General features: G+C 42.7%; 1 protein-coding gene and 1 long non-coding RNA gene across 3 annotated transcripts in view; both read right to left on the bottom strand.

The window, feature by feature from the left end:
• Positions 1-4,612, bottom strand: part of LOC121403005 — a 49,843-nt gene extending 45,231 nt beyond the window's left edge. Inside the window, exon 1 of the long non-coding RNA XR_005966944.1 lies at positions 3,984-4,612. This is a non-coding gene — a long non-coding RNA (uncharacterized LOC121403005). The remainder of the gene's footprint in view (positions 1-3,983) is intronic.
• A 165-nt stretch (positions 4,613-4,777) lies between these two features.
• LOC121403002 lies at positions 4,778-17,963 on the bottom strand. Of its 2 annotated transcripts, none has more exons than XR_005966943.1 (3): positions 17,756-17,956; positions 14,638-14,847; positions 4,778-5,264 (listed from the first exon to the last, which is right to left on the bottom strand). XR_005966943.1 is itself a non-coding variant. In XM_041590134.1 (3 exons), exon 3 carries the CDS (start codon positions 8,805-8,807, stop codon positions 7,830-7,832), a length of 978 nt encoding a protein of 325 aa, XP_041446068.1. In that variant the 5' UTR covers positions 8,808-10,726; positions 14,638-14,847; positions 17,756-17,963; the 3' UTR covers positions 7,526-7,829. The 2 variants fall into 2 exon arrangements, 1 of the variants encoding a protein (XP_041446068.1); XM_041590134.1 differs by lacking the exon at positions 4,778-5,264 and adding an exon at positions 7,526-10,726 and having other exon boundaries at positions 17,756-17,963.
• Positions 17,964-18,192: the final 229 nt, after the last annotated feature.

Below are 18,192 nucleotides of genomic sequence, written 5' to 3'. Positions count from 1 at the left end.
ATGATTATGTACCTTGTAAGGTAAAAACCCTTCCACACTCACAAGCCAGAAGCTAAGCTCTTCGCTACTGTCCCGTCTGGTAGTGCACGCTCGACTGTAATGTGGGGAAGAAGGCATACCTCATTACGGAAGACAGACAGTAGTGCCTGTTCACTCGGAGCATGAAGGATGAGGGGTATCACTGCTCTATTGAGGGGGTAAAGCCAGGCTTTATCAATCAGGGTGTCCCTCCCAACATGCAATGAGTTTAAACACCTTAGCATTCTGTGCCTTCTTCACTAGTATGCAATTCAGTAGTTCAAACACCAGATTCACTAAATCATGCACCTTGGTTCCAATCACTCCGTTATGCAACCTAAACCTACAACTGACCCTTCTGTCTATGAATGTGATACTATCCTTAGATTGTAAGCTCCCCCCGTGGGCCAGGGACTGATGTGAATGATGTTAAATCTGTGCAATGCAATGAGTTGTTTTAATGATTATGTACGTTGCAAGGTAAAAACCCTTCCACACTCACAAGCCAGAAGCTAAGCTCTTCGCTACTGTCCCGTCTGGTAGTGCACGCTCGACTGCAATGCAATTCAGTAGTTCAAACACCAGATTCACTAAATCATGCACCTTGGTTCCAATCACTCCGTTATGCAACCCACACACTACAACTGACCCTTCTGTGTATGAATGTGATAGGATCTATAGATTCCCAACAAAACGAATTACCAGCTTATCCCCAATCTTTGCAATAGCAGGCACTCCTTTCAAAGGTCACACCGTATAGACCTCAATTAGCATCAGCAAGAAGATAGTGAAAGGATGCCATAGACTGCAGAGCTCTGCTGCGTTACAATAAAGCACTAACGCAGCAGAGCTCTGCAGTCTATGGCATCCTTTCACTATCTTCTTGAGGATCTATAGATTGTAAGCTCCCCCTGTGGGGCAGGGACAGATGTGAATCATGTAAACTCTCTGGAAACCACTGCATGAAGTGTGTGTGTGAGCGATATGATTGACAAATAACTGACCTTACTGTGAATGAACGTAATAGAATCCTTAGACTGTAAGCTCTCCTAGTGGGGCAGGGACTGATGTGAATGATGTATAATCTGTAAAATGCACTGCATAAAATGTGACGGAGCTATAGAAATAAGAAGAGGAAGCCAGATGACATGGAACAAATGACAATGGCACATTTGAAGAACAGAAGGTAGGACTTTTTTAAAGATTGTATATCTTGTAAGGTAAAAACCCTTTCGCAACTCACAAGCCAGAAGCTAAGCTCTTCGCTACTGTCCCGTCTGGTAGTGCACGCTCGACTGTAATGTGGGGAAGAAGGCATACCTCATTACGGAAGACAGACAGTAGTGCCTGTTCACTCGGAGCATGAAGGATGAGGGGTATCACTGCTCTATTGAGGGGTAAAGCCAGGCTTTATCAATCAGGGTGTCCTTCCCAACATGCAATGAGTTAAACACCTTAGCATTCTGTGCTTCTTCACTAGTATGCAATTCAGTAGTTCAAACACCAGATTCACTAAATCATGCACCTTGGTTCATATCACTCCATTATGCAACCTAAACCTACAACTGACCCTTCTGTCTATGAATGTGATACTATCCTTAGATTGTAAGCTCCCCTCGTCGGCCAGGGACTGATGTGAATGATGGTTAAATCTGTGCAATGCAATGAGTTGTTTTAATGATCATGTACCTTGTAAGGTAAAAACCCTTCCACACTCACAAGCCAGAAGCTAAGCTCCTCGCTACTGTCCCGTCTGGTAGTGCACGCTCGACTGTAATGTGGGGAAGAAGGCATACCTCATTACGGAAGACAGACAGTAGTGCCTGTTCACTCGGAGCATGAAGGATGAGGGGTATCACTGCTCTATTGAGGGGTAAAGCCAGGCTTTATTAATCAGGGTGTCCCTCCCAACATGCAATGAGTTAAACACCTTAGCATTCTGTGCTTCTTCACTAGTATGCAATTCAGTAGTTCAAACACCAGATTCACTAAATCATGCACCTTGGTTCCAATCACTCCGTTATACAACCCACACTCTACAACTGACCCTTCTGTGTATGAATGTGATAACATCTTAGATTGTAAGCTCGCCCTGTGGGGCAGGGACTGATGTGAATGATGTATAATCTGTGCAATGCAATGAGTTGTTTTAATGATTATGTACCTTGTAAGGTAAAAACCCTTCCACACTCACAAGCCAGAAGCTAAGCGCTTCGCTACTGTCCCGTCTGGTAGTGCACGCTCGACTGTAATGTGGGGAAGAAGGCATACCTCATTACGGAAGACAGACAGTAGTGCCTGTTCACTCGGAGCATGAAGGATGAGGGGTATCACTGCTCTATTGAGGGGTAAAGCCAGGCTTTATCAATCAGGGTGTCCCTCCCAACATGTAATGAGTTAAACACCTTAGCATTCTGTGCTTCTTCACTAGTATGCAATTCAGTAGTTCAAACACCAGATTCACTAAATCATGCACCTTGGTTCATATCACTCCGTTATGCAATCTAAACCTACAACTGACCCTTCTGTCTATGAATGTGATACTATCCTTAGATTGGAAGCTCCCCCCGTGGGCCAGGGACTGATGTGAATGATGTATAATCTGTGCAATGCAATGAGTTGTTTTAATGATTATGTACCTTGTAAGGTAAAAACCCTTCCACGCTCACAAGCCAGAAGCTAAGCTCTTCTCTACTGTCCCGTCTGGTAGTGCACGCTCGACTGTAATGTGGGGAAGAAGGCATACCTCATTACGGAAGACAGACAGTAGTGCCTGTTCACTCGGAGCATGAAGGATGAGGGGTATCACTGCTCTATTGAGGGGTAAAGCCAGGCTTTATCAATCAGGGTGTCCCTCCCAACATGCAATGAGTTAAACACCTTAGCATTCTGTGCTTCTTCACTAGTATGCGATTCAGTAGTTCAAACACCAGATTCACTAAATCATGCACCTTGGTTCCAATCACTCCGTTATACAACCCACACACTACAACTGACCCTTCTGTGTATGAATGTGATAGGATCTTTAGATTGTAAGCTCCCTCTGTGGGGCAGGGACAGACGTGAATGATGTAAACTTTCTGGAAACCACTGCATGAAGTGTGTGTGTGACAATATGATTGACAAATAACTGACCTTACTGTGAATGAACGTAATAGAATCCTTAGATTGTAAGCTCTCCTAGTGGGGCAGGGACTGATGTGAATTTTGTATAATCTGTAAAATGCACTGCATAAAATGTGACGGAGCTATAGAAATAAGAAGAGGAAGCCAGATGACATGGAACAAATGACGATGGCACATTTGAAGAACAGAAGGTAGGACTTTTTTAAAGATTGTATATCTTGTAAGGTAAAAACCCTTTAGCACTCACAAGCCAGAAGCTAAGCTGTTCCCTACTATCCCGCCTGATAAAGGGTTTCACTGCTCTATTGAGGGGTAAAGCCAGGCTTTATCGATCACGGTGTCCCTCCCAACATGCAATGAGTTAAACACTTTAGCATTCTATGCTTCTTCATTAGTATGTAATTCAATAGTTCAAACACCAGATTCACTAAATCCACATTGTTTCCAATCACTCCTTTATACAACCCACACGCTACAACTGACCCTACTATGTATGAAAGGATAGGATCTTTAGATTGTAAACTCTGTGTGTGTGTGTGTGTGTGTGTGAGATATGATTAACATATAACTGACTTAACTGTGAATGAACGTGATAGGAAGCTTATATTGTAAATTCCCGTGGGGCAGGGACAGATTTGAACGGGGTATAATCTGTGTAAAGAACTGCATAAAATATGAAACACCAACAGACAACGTGCAATTATAAGTCTCTCCCACATGTTATGTCATGCAAAAACAGTTGGATTATAGCTAGACAGCTGACATGACTATTGAGAATTATGTATAGAAAGCAAGAGATAGGTTACAGAGTTATATAAATAATCAACTGTCCTACCTACCTCCAAAATGACTGTTTTAGAGATGGAAGACAGCATTCCTTTCATAGAAGATAACTCTTCCTCCACAAAAAATAAATTGTTGTATCTAGGAAAAAAAGTTTAAACAGTTAGCAAGAAAAGCTAAGTATTGGGAAAACAGGTCCAGAAGATAACATGTATGTTTCAATTGCATTCTTGAACTTTATAAAGACTTGCTTGCTTTACTACTATGAGACTCTCTCTCTGGTAACTGATGACTCCCTACCTAAGCTAAAAGATGATTATGCGATATTCAGGGAATATAATATATATAGCCAATTATCCAGATCCTCTCTGACTAAGAGCATATCCCTTTCACATCAATTAGCAATGGACACTTGAACGACTGATTGACACTACGGGGAATATTTACTGTTGTGTAAAAATACAGCAAAGAAACAACATTCAAATTCACCACACATCAAAAGGAAAAAGGTGCACTTATCATGCATTCTACTTTTCTAATGCCGCCAAAGGTGGAATTTGGAAGGCGCACAAACGTTGAGGAATTTGCTGTTTATTTTACACAACATTTAGGGTGAAAACACACAGGGCCACTAGTAGCAGCTACAAAAAGCCAAAAAATTATCCTGCCATAGACAATACTAAGACTTGCTTCTGCTAAAACACATGTAGTGCCTTAGCTAAGCCAATAATCACTATTGTCTATTTTGTAGATGTGACAAGTAGCTGCTACTAGTAGCTCTGCGTGTCTTCACCCTTATCACCTTTTTTGACAAGACTCCATTTACACAGCATAATAGATAGGCCCCCTTAATGTGACATCAGAGCTCACCACAAAAAACTCATCCCCTTTCTAGTCATTCCTATAAGTGTATTTATCAAATGGTGAACTGTATTTTTTTTTGTGGTGAGCTCTGATCTCACATTTTAATAAATCTACCCCTAAATCTTCTGCCACACTGGTTCATTAGAGAATGCAGAACATGTTTCTTAATGTTTATTTTTGGTTTCTTTTGTGCTGATATTTATATATATTTTTTTTTTTCTATGGATAGATTAACTGAATATGATCTCTTTTGTGGCATAGTACATTTCAATTGTTTATAATGATAAAATCAAAGTCATATTCTGGAACATAAATTAAATTAATTCTCTTATGAAAAATCTTGCCAGCCAGTTGGGTCGAAGACATGCAAATGAAGCAGGAGAGGAAAGGAATGTGCAGTAGCTCTTCAGTCCAGAACTTCCTCCTTGGGCTTTCATCACATCACACAGGCAAAGATGTGAGAGATCCCCTCCCTAAGTGGAGAACAGAAAAAAATTTAAAGTGATACTGACACTAAAAACTACTTTTTAAAATATGAATGTATATTAAAAGTTACCTATAGGTCATGTTGATCGTTTTTTGTGGAGAGGATTGTTTTTGTAAGTAAGTTGAAGTTTCTAAACCTGACTGTTTTGCCAACCTGACTGTCCCATCTCAGCCTGTCAGTTAAAGTTTCTAATGCTAATGGGCTACTGCTGCACAAATATGGCAGCCCCCTCATATAGGAACATGGGGCATCAGACAGGTACTGTAAAAGCATTGTGCAAATACTTTATGGCAAAGTTATAAGTAGCTTTCAAAGGCAATATTATGACAGATGTAAAAAATAGTTTAAATTCTGGTGTCAGTATCTCTTTAAGAGCTTCTGACCTGCAGCTAAAGTGATCTGTAATTTAAAAAAAAGTTTTTTAAATAATAAAGATGATTAAGTAAAATGCTTTAATGACCCAGACTGTTTATGTTTGAACAGATGTTAAAAGGTGAACAACCCCTTTAACAAATAGTTAATCAATTGAATTTCTCTATTTTTGACCCATTTGCTTAATACCGTTGTTTCTCAAAACAACCTTTGACATCAAGCCTAATTTCTCTTACTAAGGTGATAACAGATCCCAAATTGGTTTATTAAAACTCCTCTGAAGCATATCACCCCTGGAAAGAAGAGCCTTGAAAAAGGAAGATCTGGGAAGTACTAGTATAAAGATTATCTACATTGCAAAATAGGTTAAAAATAAAGGCACTGGTTGTAATTGGCACTTAAAATAGGATTTATGTACCTACCGTAGTGATGTGCGGGTCGGGTTTTACCATAACCCGCCCAGCTGATGACGTCACAAAAGGGGAGGCGCAGGAGGCGAGCATCTTTAAAAAATCAAGCAGGAAGTCAGAAGAAGCCACCCACAAATGGAGGAGCGGGGCCGAACCCGCCAGACCCATGTGTAAACCCGCAGGTATTGGGCCTACCCGCACATCACTAACCTACTGGTAAATCCGTTTCTCTGTAGTCGACAGGGGGACACATGAGACCAGTGGGGTTAAGCTCCATCCTCCTGGAGGCAGGACACTTGATTGGATAAGAAAAAGAGGGCATGCCTGGATGTTCCAGCTTTACCCCCAGTACTTTCCTATTCAACTCAGTTGGTACCAAGTAAACGGACACAGAGAGGTAGAGAGAACAGTAACACTATTTCAACAATCAACTATTTACAGAGGGTTCCTCAGCTAATCAGTTGATTTACAGGGCAGAGGAGAGAAAGGTCGGCAATGATGAAGAGCACTATTATCCTGGCGGAGCTGTGCCTGTTGCGCTCTCTCTGCTCTTTCCCCCGCATCGAACCACCGATCAACAACAACTGGAGGCACAAATCCTTTCTGAGATCCCATCGCGAGGCAGAGCTGTACAGGTAAATCCAAGAGAGTAGCGCAGATCTGCTCCTCTTGCTCACTTCTCTTCTGGAGGGGGGTCGGGGGATGAACGGATGCCCCCAGGGATGGCAGACGAGCTGCTGCCCAGGGAGAAAATGGGTCGGACAGGGGCTTTAGGCTGCCAGGATCTCACCTACTGTATGTAACTGGTCTCAAGCCTGTGGGCTCCGGATTCCTAACTTCTGGTTTTGGCAGAAGTCGGTTTAGGGAGAAGATGCGGAGTGCAGAGCTGCAGAGTGACTCGCCATATCGCCGTTCTCCAGTAGACAGGAAGAAGTGTTTTCTAACAGTATTTTTTTAATAAAGCATTACTATTAATACACTTTATGCAGGGTAGATCTATTATTAGTGTAGGTAGAATGGATTTTTTAATAAAAAATTTTTTTAGCGTTACTGTTCCTTTAAGGCCTATGTCCATCCCTCTTTGTAAAAAGGAGAGAATGTCTGGAATGCTGAATCTGGTTGCGGAGCTTGAGTTGCTTCTCTTGTGGAAGGAACACTCTTGGTTCCAGCGTGTCGCATTCCAACCCGAGGAAAATCATCCGTGTGATGGATGGCGCCGAGGTTAGCCTGAATGGGAGTACAACAAACTGGAAATGCCGCTTGCCAAAGGCAAATCGGAGGTACTGGTGGTGGGGTGGCCAGATGGGGACAAGAAGATAACAGGATTTTTAATACTCACCGTTAAATCTGTTTCTCTGTAGTCGATAGGGGGACACAGGGACGGTAGGGGTTAAGCTCCATCCTCCAGGAGGCAGGACACTTATGAAAAATTTAAGGGGCGTGACTGGAGAGCCAGCTTGACCCCACACTCTTACTGTACTAATCAGTTTGTACCAAAGATACTGCTATATTTAACTCCATAAAACTAAGAACAATAGCATAAAGGTAAAACAGAAGAATATTCCCATTAGACCAACGTGGTCAACAACTTCACAAGAGGGCGGGAAGCCCTGTGTCCCCCTATCGACTACAGAGAAACAGATTTAACGGTGAGTATTAAAAATCCTGTTTTCTCTGTCGTCTCTGGGGGACACAGGGACACTAGGGGACTTAAAGCAGCCCCAAAACAACGGGTGGGAATTGAATTTGTAATGGATGAATTGACCCTATTACTGTACCACTGAGTGCAGTACTTTACGGCCAAACGCCGCCTCAGCTGAGGAGTAGGTGTCAATGTTGTAGAATTTCGAAAATGTGTGAACTGAGGACCAGGTGGCCGCTCTGCAGATCTGCTCCACTGAGGCAGAATTGCGCAATGCACATGATGCTCCGACTGCCCTCGTTGAGTGGGCTCGAACAGACAGTGGCGGGGCCTTCCCTTTTGAGAGATAGGCCTGCCGAATTGTTTCTTTAATCCATCGTGCTAAGGTTGCCTTAGAAGCTGCTTGGCCTCTTTTAGGTCCCACTGGTAGTAGGAACAATGATCTAGAACGTCTAAAGTGCTTTGAACGTTCAACATACCAACGGAGTGCTCTGACTACGTCCAGCTTGTGTAGTCGACGTTCCTTTTCGTTCTTGGGATCCGGACACAGCGTCGGTACTACAATTTCCTGATGAACGTGAAAATTGGATACTACCTTTGGTAGGAAGGAAGGTAATGTCCATAGAACAGCTTTGTCTTTGTGGAAAATCAGGAACGGTTCATCACATGAAAGTGCGCTCAGTTCGGACACTCGTCTTGCTGATGATATTGCCACTAGGAATAGTACCTTCTTGGTCAGTTGTGATTCTGAAATGGATCCCATGGGTTCAAAGGGCGGATCAAGCAGTGCCTCAAGTACTAGGTTTAGGTCCCACCCTGGTACTGGGGAACGGAACGGGGGTCTTATGTGTTGTACTCCCTGTACGAAGGTCTTTATTGATTTGTGGAGTGCTAGTCTTGTCTGAAAAAGAACCGATAAGGCTGAGATCTGGACCTTAATCGAACTTAGCTTGAGATTTAGTAGGATTCCTCTCTGAAGAAAAGATAATATCCTGGGAATGTCAAGTTCTCGAAAAGGTAGACCCCCTTCACAGCACCAGGTATGGTAGGAGTGCCAAATCCTATGATAAGATTTGGACGATGTTGCTTTTTGGGCTTTCAACATTGTAGAAATGTGAGCACCGTTGCTTGTCACTGCGCTGATTGTAGAGGTGCACTGGAGCGTGGGGCGGCTGTTGCTACAGTGTATAGTGGCGTTAAGGCAGTTTAAAATGGCGCCCGTGTAATTGGCGTGCTTCGATTCACCTTCCCTCAACCAAAATGGCGCCCACGCAATTGCGTGCACCTCGAGGCGCTGTTGCCCGTGCCGACCGCCTCCCTGCCGCGCGCCCTTTCCTCTTTGAATGCGAAGAGTAGAGGAAAGCTGCGCGGACCGCAAGGCTGTGATCAAATGCGCAAGTCCCTTCCAAGCGCGATAGTCACCTTACTTTTAGAGGGGGGTGGGATACGGCTGTCAGTAGCACCCCGTTGTAGAGAGAGGAGAAGTGGGGGTTTTGTTTTGCCTTAATGTCAGGCGTGGTTCCCTGAATGGGACCTAAGCCTGTAACGTGCTGGATAGGCAGGAAGGGTGAACTCTTACCTGAGAGTCCCCTCTGTACCTCAGCCTCTTCCACCGTGTGCACCAAGTAGGAACGGGAACGTCTGGGGGGGTTGCATCCAGCCTTTTTTGGGCTGGGAAACCTAGCCCACGGTGGATTCCCACATAGAAATCACCCTCTAGAATGCCAGGGTTATGCCTGCTTCTGGGATTGACTTGGTCAGATGTAGTGTTCTTGATGAAGAAAGCAAATTATTCCCCATCAGATAAAATCCATCCTCCTGATAGCAGGATACTTAAAAAACTGATTAGTACAGTAAGTGTGTGGGGTCAAGCTGGCTCTCCAGTCACGCCCCTTAAATTTTTCATAAGTGTCCTGCCTCCTGGAGGATGGAGCTTAACCCCTAGTGTCCCTGTGTCCCCCAGAGACGACAGAGAAAAGTGTCTTTGATGCCCAAGGACACCAGCAGTTGTCCTGGTTCCATTCCCCAGATTATGGAGCACAAGGTTTCCATCTTCAACTGCACAAATCTGATCAAGAGGTTCAATTCTTTGAGGTCCAGCACCGGTCTGAATGTGTTGTCCTTCTTTGGAACTATAAAGAGATTGGAGTTGTAGTCGTAAAATCTCGTTTGTGATGGGACTGGTTCGATAACCCCTAGGTCCCAAAGACATCTGACACATTCCTGGAAGGCCTGAGCTCTGCTTGGAGTGGACGGGACTTTTGACATGAAGAATCTCCTGTGGGGAAGAGAAGTGAAGTCCAGGTGATAGCCGTCTGTGACTATTTCCTTCACCCAGGAATCTGAAGAGTGGCATAGCCACGCCTCCTAGAAATGGAGAAGCTGTCCCCCTATGTGCTTTGTGACCTCGGAGGGAGTGCCCAGTCATACCGATGAGGGCTTGTCATGGGTGACCTTGCCTTGGGGCTTGTTCGGTTTCCATTCTGAACGAGGTTTGTCTGATGGTTTGGAGCTAAAGGATGACCTGAATGGAGAGTTTGATTTTTTTGTTGACCTGCTGCTTTGGCCACGAAAAAAATCACCCCCTACAGGGGGCTGAGGCGGAACATTATTTGGACTGTGGTAGAAAAGTGCTCTTACCCCCTGTCGTCTGATAATTTTTTCCCCAAATAGTCGAAATTGTAAAGAATTTCTTGGAACTGATGTCGGATGACCAGTTCTTTAGCCATAAGGTCCGCGGTGCTGCTCCGAGGTACGTTCTATGAGCTGTGCCGTGTCCCGAACTGCTTTGCATAAGAATGCATTGGTTTCTGCTATGTAACGAGCAGTGTGAATGAGTTCTACCTGGGGTGTGCCCAGTATGAGCGAGGTTGCCCATGCTTCTATGGCAGCAGCCTGGGTTATCAGTTAAGTAAATAAAATCACTTGGGATGCCTAAATTGTGGCACCCACAAGTTAAAAAGACTTTCCTTCCCCTTTAACAAGGAACGTGAGTCTCCTCTGCTCGGCTTAGCCTCCAGTCTCCTAAATGGAAAAGGAAAAATATTAATTGGTTACAACATCTGAATTCCTCTACAAATATTCTTTGTTCGGGTGATTGTATAAGCAAATGTCAAATCTCTGACAAAGAGAAATTGTTTAATTTTCAACTACCCCTCTGGTTCAACAAGCCTAGTTTAAAGGATTCTCTCATTTACACTTTCCCCATTTCATTCTTTAACAAATATATCTCCAAATTAGGCTTTATGCACAAACAGTGATTTGTAACATTCTATCAGAGGAAATCAATAACCCAAACGATTGCTTATTTTGATATTTACCACTGTCTCTGGTCTTATCCATTGATCAAACAATTCTGGGAGACTGTCCCCTCCTATTGTAAATTCACGCTACATTTTCAGATACATCTCACATCTTTGTGGGCAATCTTGGGAGACACAGTATTCCTGGATATCAACCCTCCCCCCATCACTTGAAATGACGATTACTAAGCTTGATTTTACCTATCACATGGATTGGCTGGAAGCCACCTTGAACATAGAGCACTAAGTAACTACCTTCTTTGCTACCTGGACAAAATATGTACAGACATTACCCCACAATCGACAAGAGGAAACTTCCTATGTATTTTGGTTCACTACCTGGTATACAGTATGTCCGAGGACTTGGTAGGGAGAAATCCCTTACCAATAACAACTCAAACACAAAAGAATACTTATAAATGTCCTGATAGCATTTTATTTTATACAATGCCAAGTGAAAATAGGTAAAGCCCCTAAGGTTGCCACACAGCTGATATTTGACTGGGCTAGCCAGAAAAACACCAGCTAGAACCGGGGCTGGTTTTACTAATTTACCGGCAATAAAATGGGTTGTTCATCTGCCAAATAATTTCTACAATTCAGTTGTTTTTAGATTGTTCCCCAGAAATAAGGAGAATCTTCTCCTTCCCTCCCTAAAGTGGTTTGCTAAAAAAACTCCTTTTTAAACATTCCCTCTCATCTCCCACAGCTTACAATTGCCCAGTACGCCTATTTCTGCACCCCGATGTCCCATACCTGCCCAATCCCGGCTCCGTGACATCACCAGTTTTCCCATTTCCCTTGATTTTACCAAGTAGGGACTTCTCATTCAGGCAAGAAAAATCTATACGAAAGGAGGCAACTCTAACAGCCCAAGGGAAAAGAAACTGTAACTATTTTACTGTTTAGCACAATCAGATGTGTAGTGTATTTTCTGGTTATTGGGTGTAGGACGAGGGATGTGTGTAGGCCTACTCCAATTCACGACTGTAATGTCATATTTCATTAAATTTGTATGTATTTTTTGGTGCAAATTAAGATTTTTTTTTAAAAAAAAACAACAACAAATACATCTCCTTTCAATCAGATAACATTTGGTTGAGAGAAAAATGTAATTAAGGGTAAGTGCACTGTTGGTCTTACTACCCAGTCACACTGTTTACTGGGGGACTTTATTTTAAATGCACTACATATTCAGAATGCTAAGGGATAGTGTAGGAATGAGGGGCCTTGACGTAGCACGTGAGCTTACATATGTTGGCCAAAGTGTGGTACTAATACCTCATTTTTGGTAATAATTGTTTTTAAAGGCAAACCGTGTGCCGGTAATTTTTCTCTTTCTCATTGTGTACAATTATTGGCTTCAAATCGTTTATAGCAGCTGGTCAACTCCAGATTGTGGGTTAGACCGAGCACTGGAACAAAGGTGCTTCTAGCAGCTGGTCAACGCCACAGCGTGGGTTAGACCGAGTAATGGGGATTTTTTTCTGTGTTTTGTGCACAAATTGCAGCCAAAAATTGCCTATAGCTGACATTGAGCCATTAAAACAAGGTATGATTTACAGGTGTATGTTAATAGCTGGGGCTTAAGGGCTCTTACAGACAAGCGTTTTTATCTGCGCTCCCCTGCGTTCTGATTTCATGTGTTCAGCTGCAGGGGAGCGCATGGAGTAGATGCAATGAATTCTTTTCAATTGGGCTGTACTCACACAGATGCATGTAAGCACCGATTGCAGGTAAAATGCAACATGCTGCATCCCAAACTGCGTTCGGCGCTTACATGCGTCTGTGTGAGTACAGCCCCATTGAAAAGAAATCAGTGCGTCTACTCCTGCGCTCCCCTGCGGCTGAACGAATGAAACCGGAAAGTAACTCTATCTCGTCTGTAAGAGCCCTAAAAGCTCCTTGCTTTCTCACTAGAGCTTTTGAGTAAAGGGTAAGTGCACTGTTGGTCTTACTTCTCAGTCACACTGTTTGCTGGGGCACTTGATTTTAAATGCACTAAAAACTTAAATGCTAATGGCTAGTGTAGGACTTGCGTACAATGAGGTGCCTTGACGTGGCACATGAGCTTACATATTTTGGCCAATGTGTGGTACTAACACCTCATTTTTTTGTAATACACACAATTAATATTAAAGGCAAACTGTGTGCTGGTAATTTTTCTCTCTGTACAAATATTGGCTTTTTATCGTTTATTGCAGCTGCTCAATTCCAGAGTGTGGGTTAGACAGAGCACTGGCACAAGGGTGCTTCTAGCAGCTGCTCAACTCCATAGTGTGGGTTAGACCAAGCTCTGGCGATTTCTTTCTGTGTTTCGTATCAAAATTAGGTTCATTCAATCCCATCTTTGGAAAAATATTCTCATCCCACAGAATCCACAGCAAAAAATGCATCATGAAGTCTCTGCAGAATCCTTAGTAAATTCTACTTTTATAAACTACTTTTTGGAGTACTGAGAGAACAAAATTACAGATTGATCCCTTTGACATACAAAGGATTTAACTTTCATTCAAATAATGGCAAATACCTTAACAGCTCTCCCAAATGTGTTTTTTCTTTACCTCATTATTTACATCTACCCTGGGAATGTCCTCTAATTTTACATTTTGGAAAGATATTCAAGATCATGTTCTCAATTTTCATTATCCTCTCGATTTAATCTCATGGGTATTGATAATAAAAATCATTTTGTAAGCCTATGATTAAGGGAAGGTGTTCCCGAAACGCGTAAGGCCTATGTATTTCTACAGTACCCAGCAATAAAAACCTGCTTTTTACCGGAGTGCCGTCCTCCTGTTCATGTATTTATTGATAATAAAAACTGGTTTATTCTCTGTAATATGTCATTCTTGACAACATACTAAAATACCTCAAATTAACTCTAGCTGCAGCAAGAGTGGTTGTTCACCTTTAAGGTAACTTTTTGTATGTTACAGAATGGCTAATTCTAAGCAACTTTTCAATTGGTCTTCATTATTTATTTTTTATAGTTTTTGAATTATTTGCCTTCTTTTTCTGACTCTTTACAACTTTCAAATTGGGGTCACTGACTCCCATCTACAAAACAAATGCTCTGTAAGGCTATAAATGTATTGTTACTGCTACTTTTTATTACTTATCTTTATGTTCAGGCTCTATACTATTCATATTCCAGTCTATTATTCAAATTAGTGCATCGTTGCTGGAGTAATTTGCATCCTAGCTACCAGATTGGTGAAATTGCAAACTGGAGAGCTGCTGAATAAAAAGCGAAACTCAAAAACCACAGATAATACAAAATGAAAACCAATTGCAAATTGTCTCAGAATATCCCTCTCTACATCATACTAAAAGTATGGTGGACCACCCCTTTAAGTAAGACTTTATCTGTATTAAAAAAAAACTTTCTACAAATATAGCTATCGCATTACAGGCTTCATTGTATACAAAACCGATTAAAATTGAAAATAGTTAAAAAAAAAAAAAAAAAATTGAAAATAGTTTTACAAAATATGGATGAATGAGAAAGATAGGATAAATGGCATCCGTTACTGCTCCATAGATATTTAAAGGGGACATATACCATAAATTTGAACTGTAGCTTAATCAATTCTTTTTGCAATAAAATTGAATAAAACACGTTTTAGATACCTTTTGGGTCCACTTTATTTGTTATCTTAGCATTTCTTATCAAGCTCCTCCCTTTCTCCTGATTTCCTGTCCTGTTACAGCTACAGCAAGCTAGGGCAGCCGTCGGCCATCTCTTTTTTTCACTTTTTTTTTTCCAGAGAGCAGCAGCCACTGAGAAGGACTGGGCGTGCATTGGTGGGAGGTGCTGGTTGCCGATGTCATCTAGGCACTCTGTCAATCAAAATACTTAATAAGGTTGTGTCCAAAACAGTTTCTGGAAATCCCATTTTAAAACCGACCCACATGAAGGCTCTTTCTCCTTGAGCTTAGTATCCAAACGACAAAATAAGTTGATGAGGGTTCAAACGACAAAATAAGTTGAATTAGGGAACATCTGAGAAATATAGAGAAAGGTATAGAAACCCATAGTGCATCTAAACATTTTAAGGTGGTACATAGATGTAACCCCAAGGGTCTAACATATTGGGGTGTGGAGGCATTAACCAGAAAGTGGAGGGGGGGAAACATTGTAGAAGATACTCTAAGATGCGAAAGCAGAAGGATATATAAAATGGGAACACTGGAACCTAAGGGCCTCAACATAGACTTCAATCTAAGGTCCTTTTTAGGAGAAGTCGGGTTTGGGTCGACCTCACACTGCTCCTCGTGGGTGGCGGGCGGGTGAGGGTTGAACTCTTCTCCTGCCCTCCCTGCCCGCCACGTTCAAATGCTGGCATCCAACTTCCGGTTTTATAGTCTTGCGTCTGCTCGCCCCGCCCCTTTTGTAACATCATTGTGATGTCATCTGCAAGGTGGCGCGGGTCTATAAATGGACCCCGGAAGCTTGGGTGGGCGCGGGTTGTAGCAGGGCGGGTTAGGGTCAGGTGCGGGTCACACAAGCACAGGGCATCGAAGAATTAGGTTGCAAGGGGAGCAGAATGGAGCACAGGCAGGCAGGCAAGTGAGGAGCTAGGAGAAGAAGTGATCTACTGATTTAAAGCAACTGTATCCCAGAAGTGACACATTTAGCCTGCCTAACGCTGAAACTCTTTAGATTTAACTCCACTCGTCACCCACCCCGCTCCTCCCCCCTCCCCAATGAATTTCCCTGCACTACTCAACGAGGAGGGGGTGGGTCGCAGGGGGCAGCAGTGATGATCAGATAGAGGGAGTACGCTTGCTTTACAAACGGCTTCAGCATAAATCTGTGCACGTAAGGGGAGGGTGGCTGGAAGACTTCCAAGCTGCAAATAACTAGCATAAAGCGGCCTTGGACTTAGTAAAATGGGAAAAATCCATCTATTATGTTTCTAGAAAGTGGTAGAAAGGGGTTTACCCCCCACATCCCAGGTGTCCAAAATGTGCAGCCTTAAGTTCCTAAACTACAGCTCCCAGGTGGCAGAGAGATGGACATAAGACAGTTATGTGCAGACTGGGAACAGACACACAGGCAGGGAAATGGGAAGAGTTTTCCAAGCTACAGCAGAGCTCAGCCTGTCAGTCAGTGGTGTGACCATTTCCTGTGAGAGAATGAACAGACACTCCCACCTCTCATTGCAGCTCTGACATAATGACACTTTTAGCAGGTAAAATGCATTCAAAACTTTTTTTCCCTGCATCACTACATTTTTTGAGGAAAGATAAATCATATATCTGAATATGAAGGTGATGTAAAATGTCCCCTTTAATCTTCTTAGAATCTAGCCAGTTAATATGTAATATGTAATATATCCTGCACAAGAAACTTTTATTTGGATGTTTAAATTCAGTCACATTCCAGTTATATTCTTCTATACCATGGCACATATACTGTTTATTTAAAGGGGTGGTTCACCTTTAAATGAACTTGTACTATATTATAGAATGACTAATTCTAAGCAACTTTTGACATGGTCTTCATTATTTATAATCTTTGAATTATTTGCCTTCGTCTCCTGATGCTTTCCAGCTTTCAAATGGGGGTCACCCATTCAAAAACCACAAAAAATGAAAACCAATTGCAAATTGTCTTAGAATATCACCCGTACATCATACTATGGGGAAAATTTACTAAAGGGCGAAGTGACTAATGCGGGCAAAAATTTGCTAGCGTGACATCATTTTGGTACTTCGCCGATTTACTAACTTCGTAACTGGCGTAACTTCGCTAGCGAAGGAGATAGACTCTAGCGGTACTTCGCTCCCTAATTTGCGCTCTGGTGAATGGACGTAACTACGCAAATTCACTAATATGTGGATTTTACTGAACGTTCTCTCTTGCGCCAGACTTGCCTTCACCCCCTCAGACCAGGCGAAGTGCAATAGAGTAGATAGGACTTCCTCAAAAAATAGTTGACCATTTTTTCATTCAAGTCCCAAAAAACGCTGGCGACTTTTACTTTTTCAGGGTGATAGGCTGAAAAAGAACATGAATTTTTTTGGGGGTAACCGGCTTCCCCCCTACATTTCCTAACATATGGCACATAAACTATACAGTGGGCACATGTGTATGGCAATATAAAAACTCTATTTTACTAAGTTTTCATGGGATTGTGTAGTGTAATGTATTTGCTGCAACATATATACGTCCATTTAACTTTAACTTCCTGCCGTATGCAAATTAGGCAACGCTAGCACAACTTTGCTTGACTTGCTGCAATTACGCTAGCGCAACTTTCCCGGCATCCTGGACGCAACTTCGGATTTCAGTGAATTAGCATTGTCCTGGCAAATCTACGCCTGGCGAAGTGTGGCAGTGTGAGCGAAGCTGTCGCTGGCGAATTTTCGGAGGTTAGTGAATTTAAAGGTGAACAACCCCTTTAAGTGCCACTACACTTTACATTGGGATATTTATATGTCCTTCACTTCTTGATCATTGTACAGTTTGGCTGTTATTCACATGTAGGTATGTATTAGGGTATAGGTTGCTATAAAGCGCATTACCCACATTTATTCTCGTCCAACATGTCTAATGAAACTCTTTTGTCATTAGGAGCACGTGTTACCTGATGCAGCAGGGCCAATGGCCGCTATAAATCAGACTAATGGAACTGCGTGACGTGTGGGTGGCTTCTGATTATTCTTTGGCCCTCCGAGTTACCACACAACAGCATTATGTGTAAACAGCCTCCAATAACCCCCTAATATTAAGGGCACACACCTTACAGAGACCAGAAAGTATGTAACAGGTTCGCAGCCGAAAGGGAAGACTGAATAAAATCCTGCCCCAAAGAAAAATCCTAAAGCTAGTCAGCGTAAACAACTACTAAATAGAGCAGTGTAGTAGCGTACGGCTCCAGCCAATCCCCGCATGACCACCATTTGACGAAGGCGCCGAATACGCGCCAAAGGTCACGTGACGGAGACGTTCGTGACGTCACCCACGGCGTCTTATCTACTGGGAACTAGCAGCTACCGCAAAGGGAGGCTTTCGTACAGGAGGACGCATGTGCCAAGGAGTGCGCACGGGCGCAGCCGCAGATAGCTCAATCATTGCTAACAAGTAACGCTCTGTAGAAGTTTCAAAACATGTCTGTGGGGATCGAAGTTATATGATAAAGGCTCAAACATGGAAATAATTTTTGTATAAAGAAAAGA

This window comes from Xenopus laevis, chromosome 1L (assembly GCF_017654675.1).
Source record: "Xenopus laevis strain J_2021 chromosome 1L, Xenopus_laevis_v10.1, whole genome shotgun sequence".
Taxonomy (NCBI): Eukaryota; Metazoa; Chordata; class Amphibia; order Anura; family Pipidae; genus Xenopus; species Xenopus laevis.
This window is presented reverse-complemented; position numbering and strand designations above follow the sequence as displayed.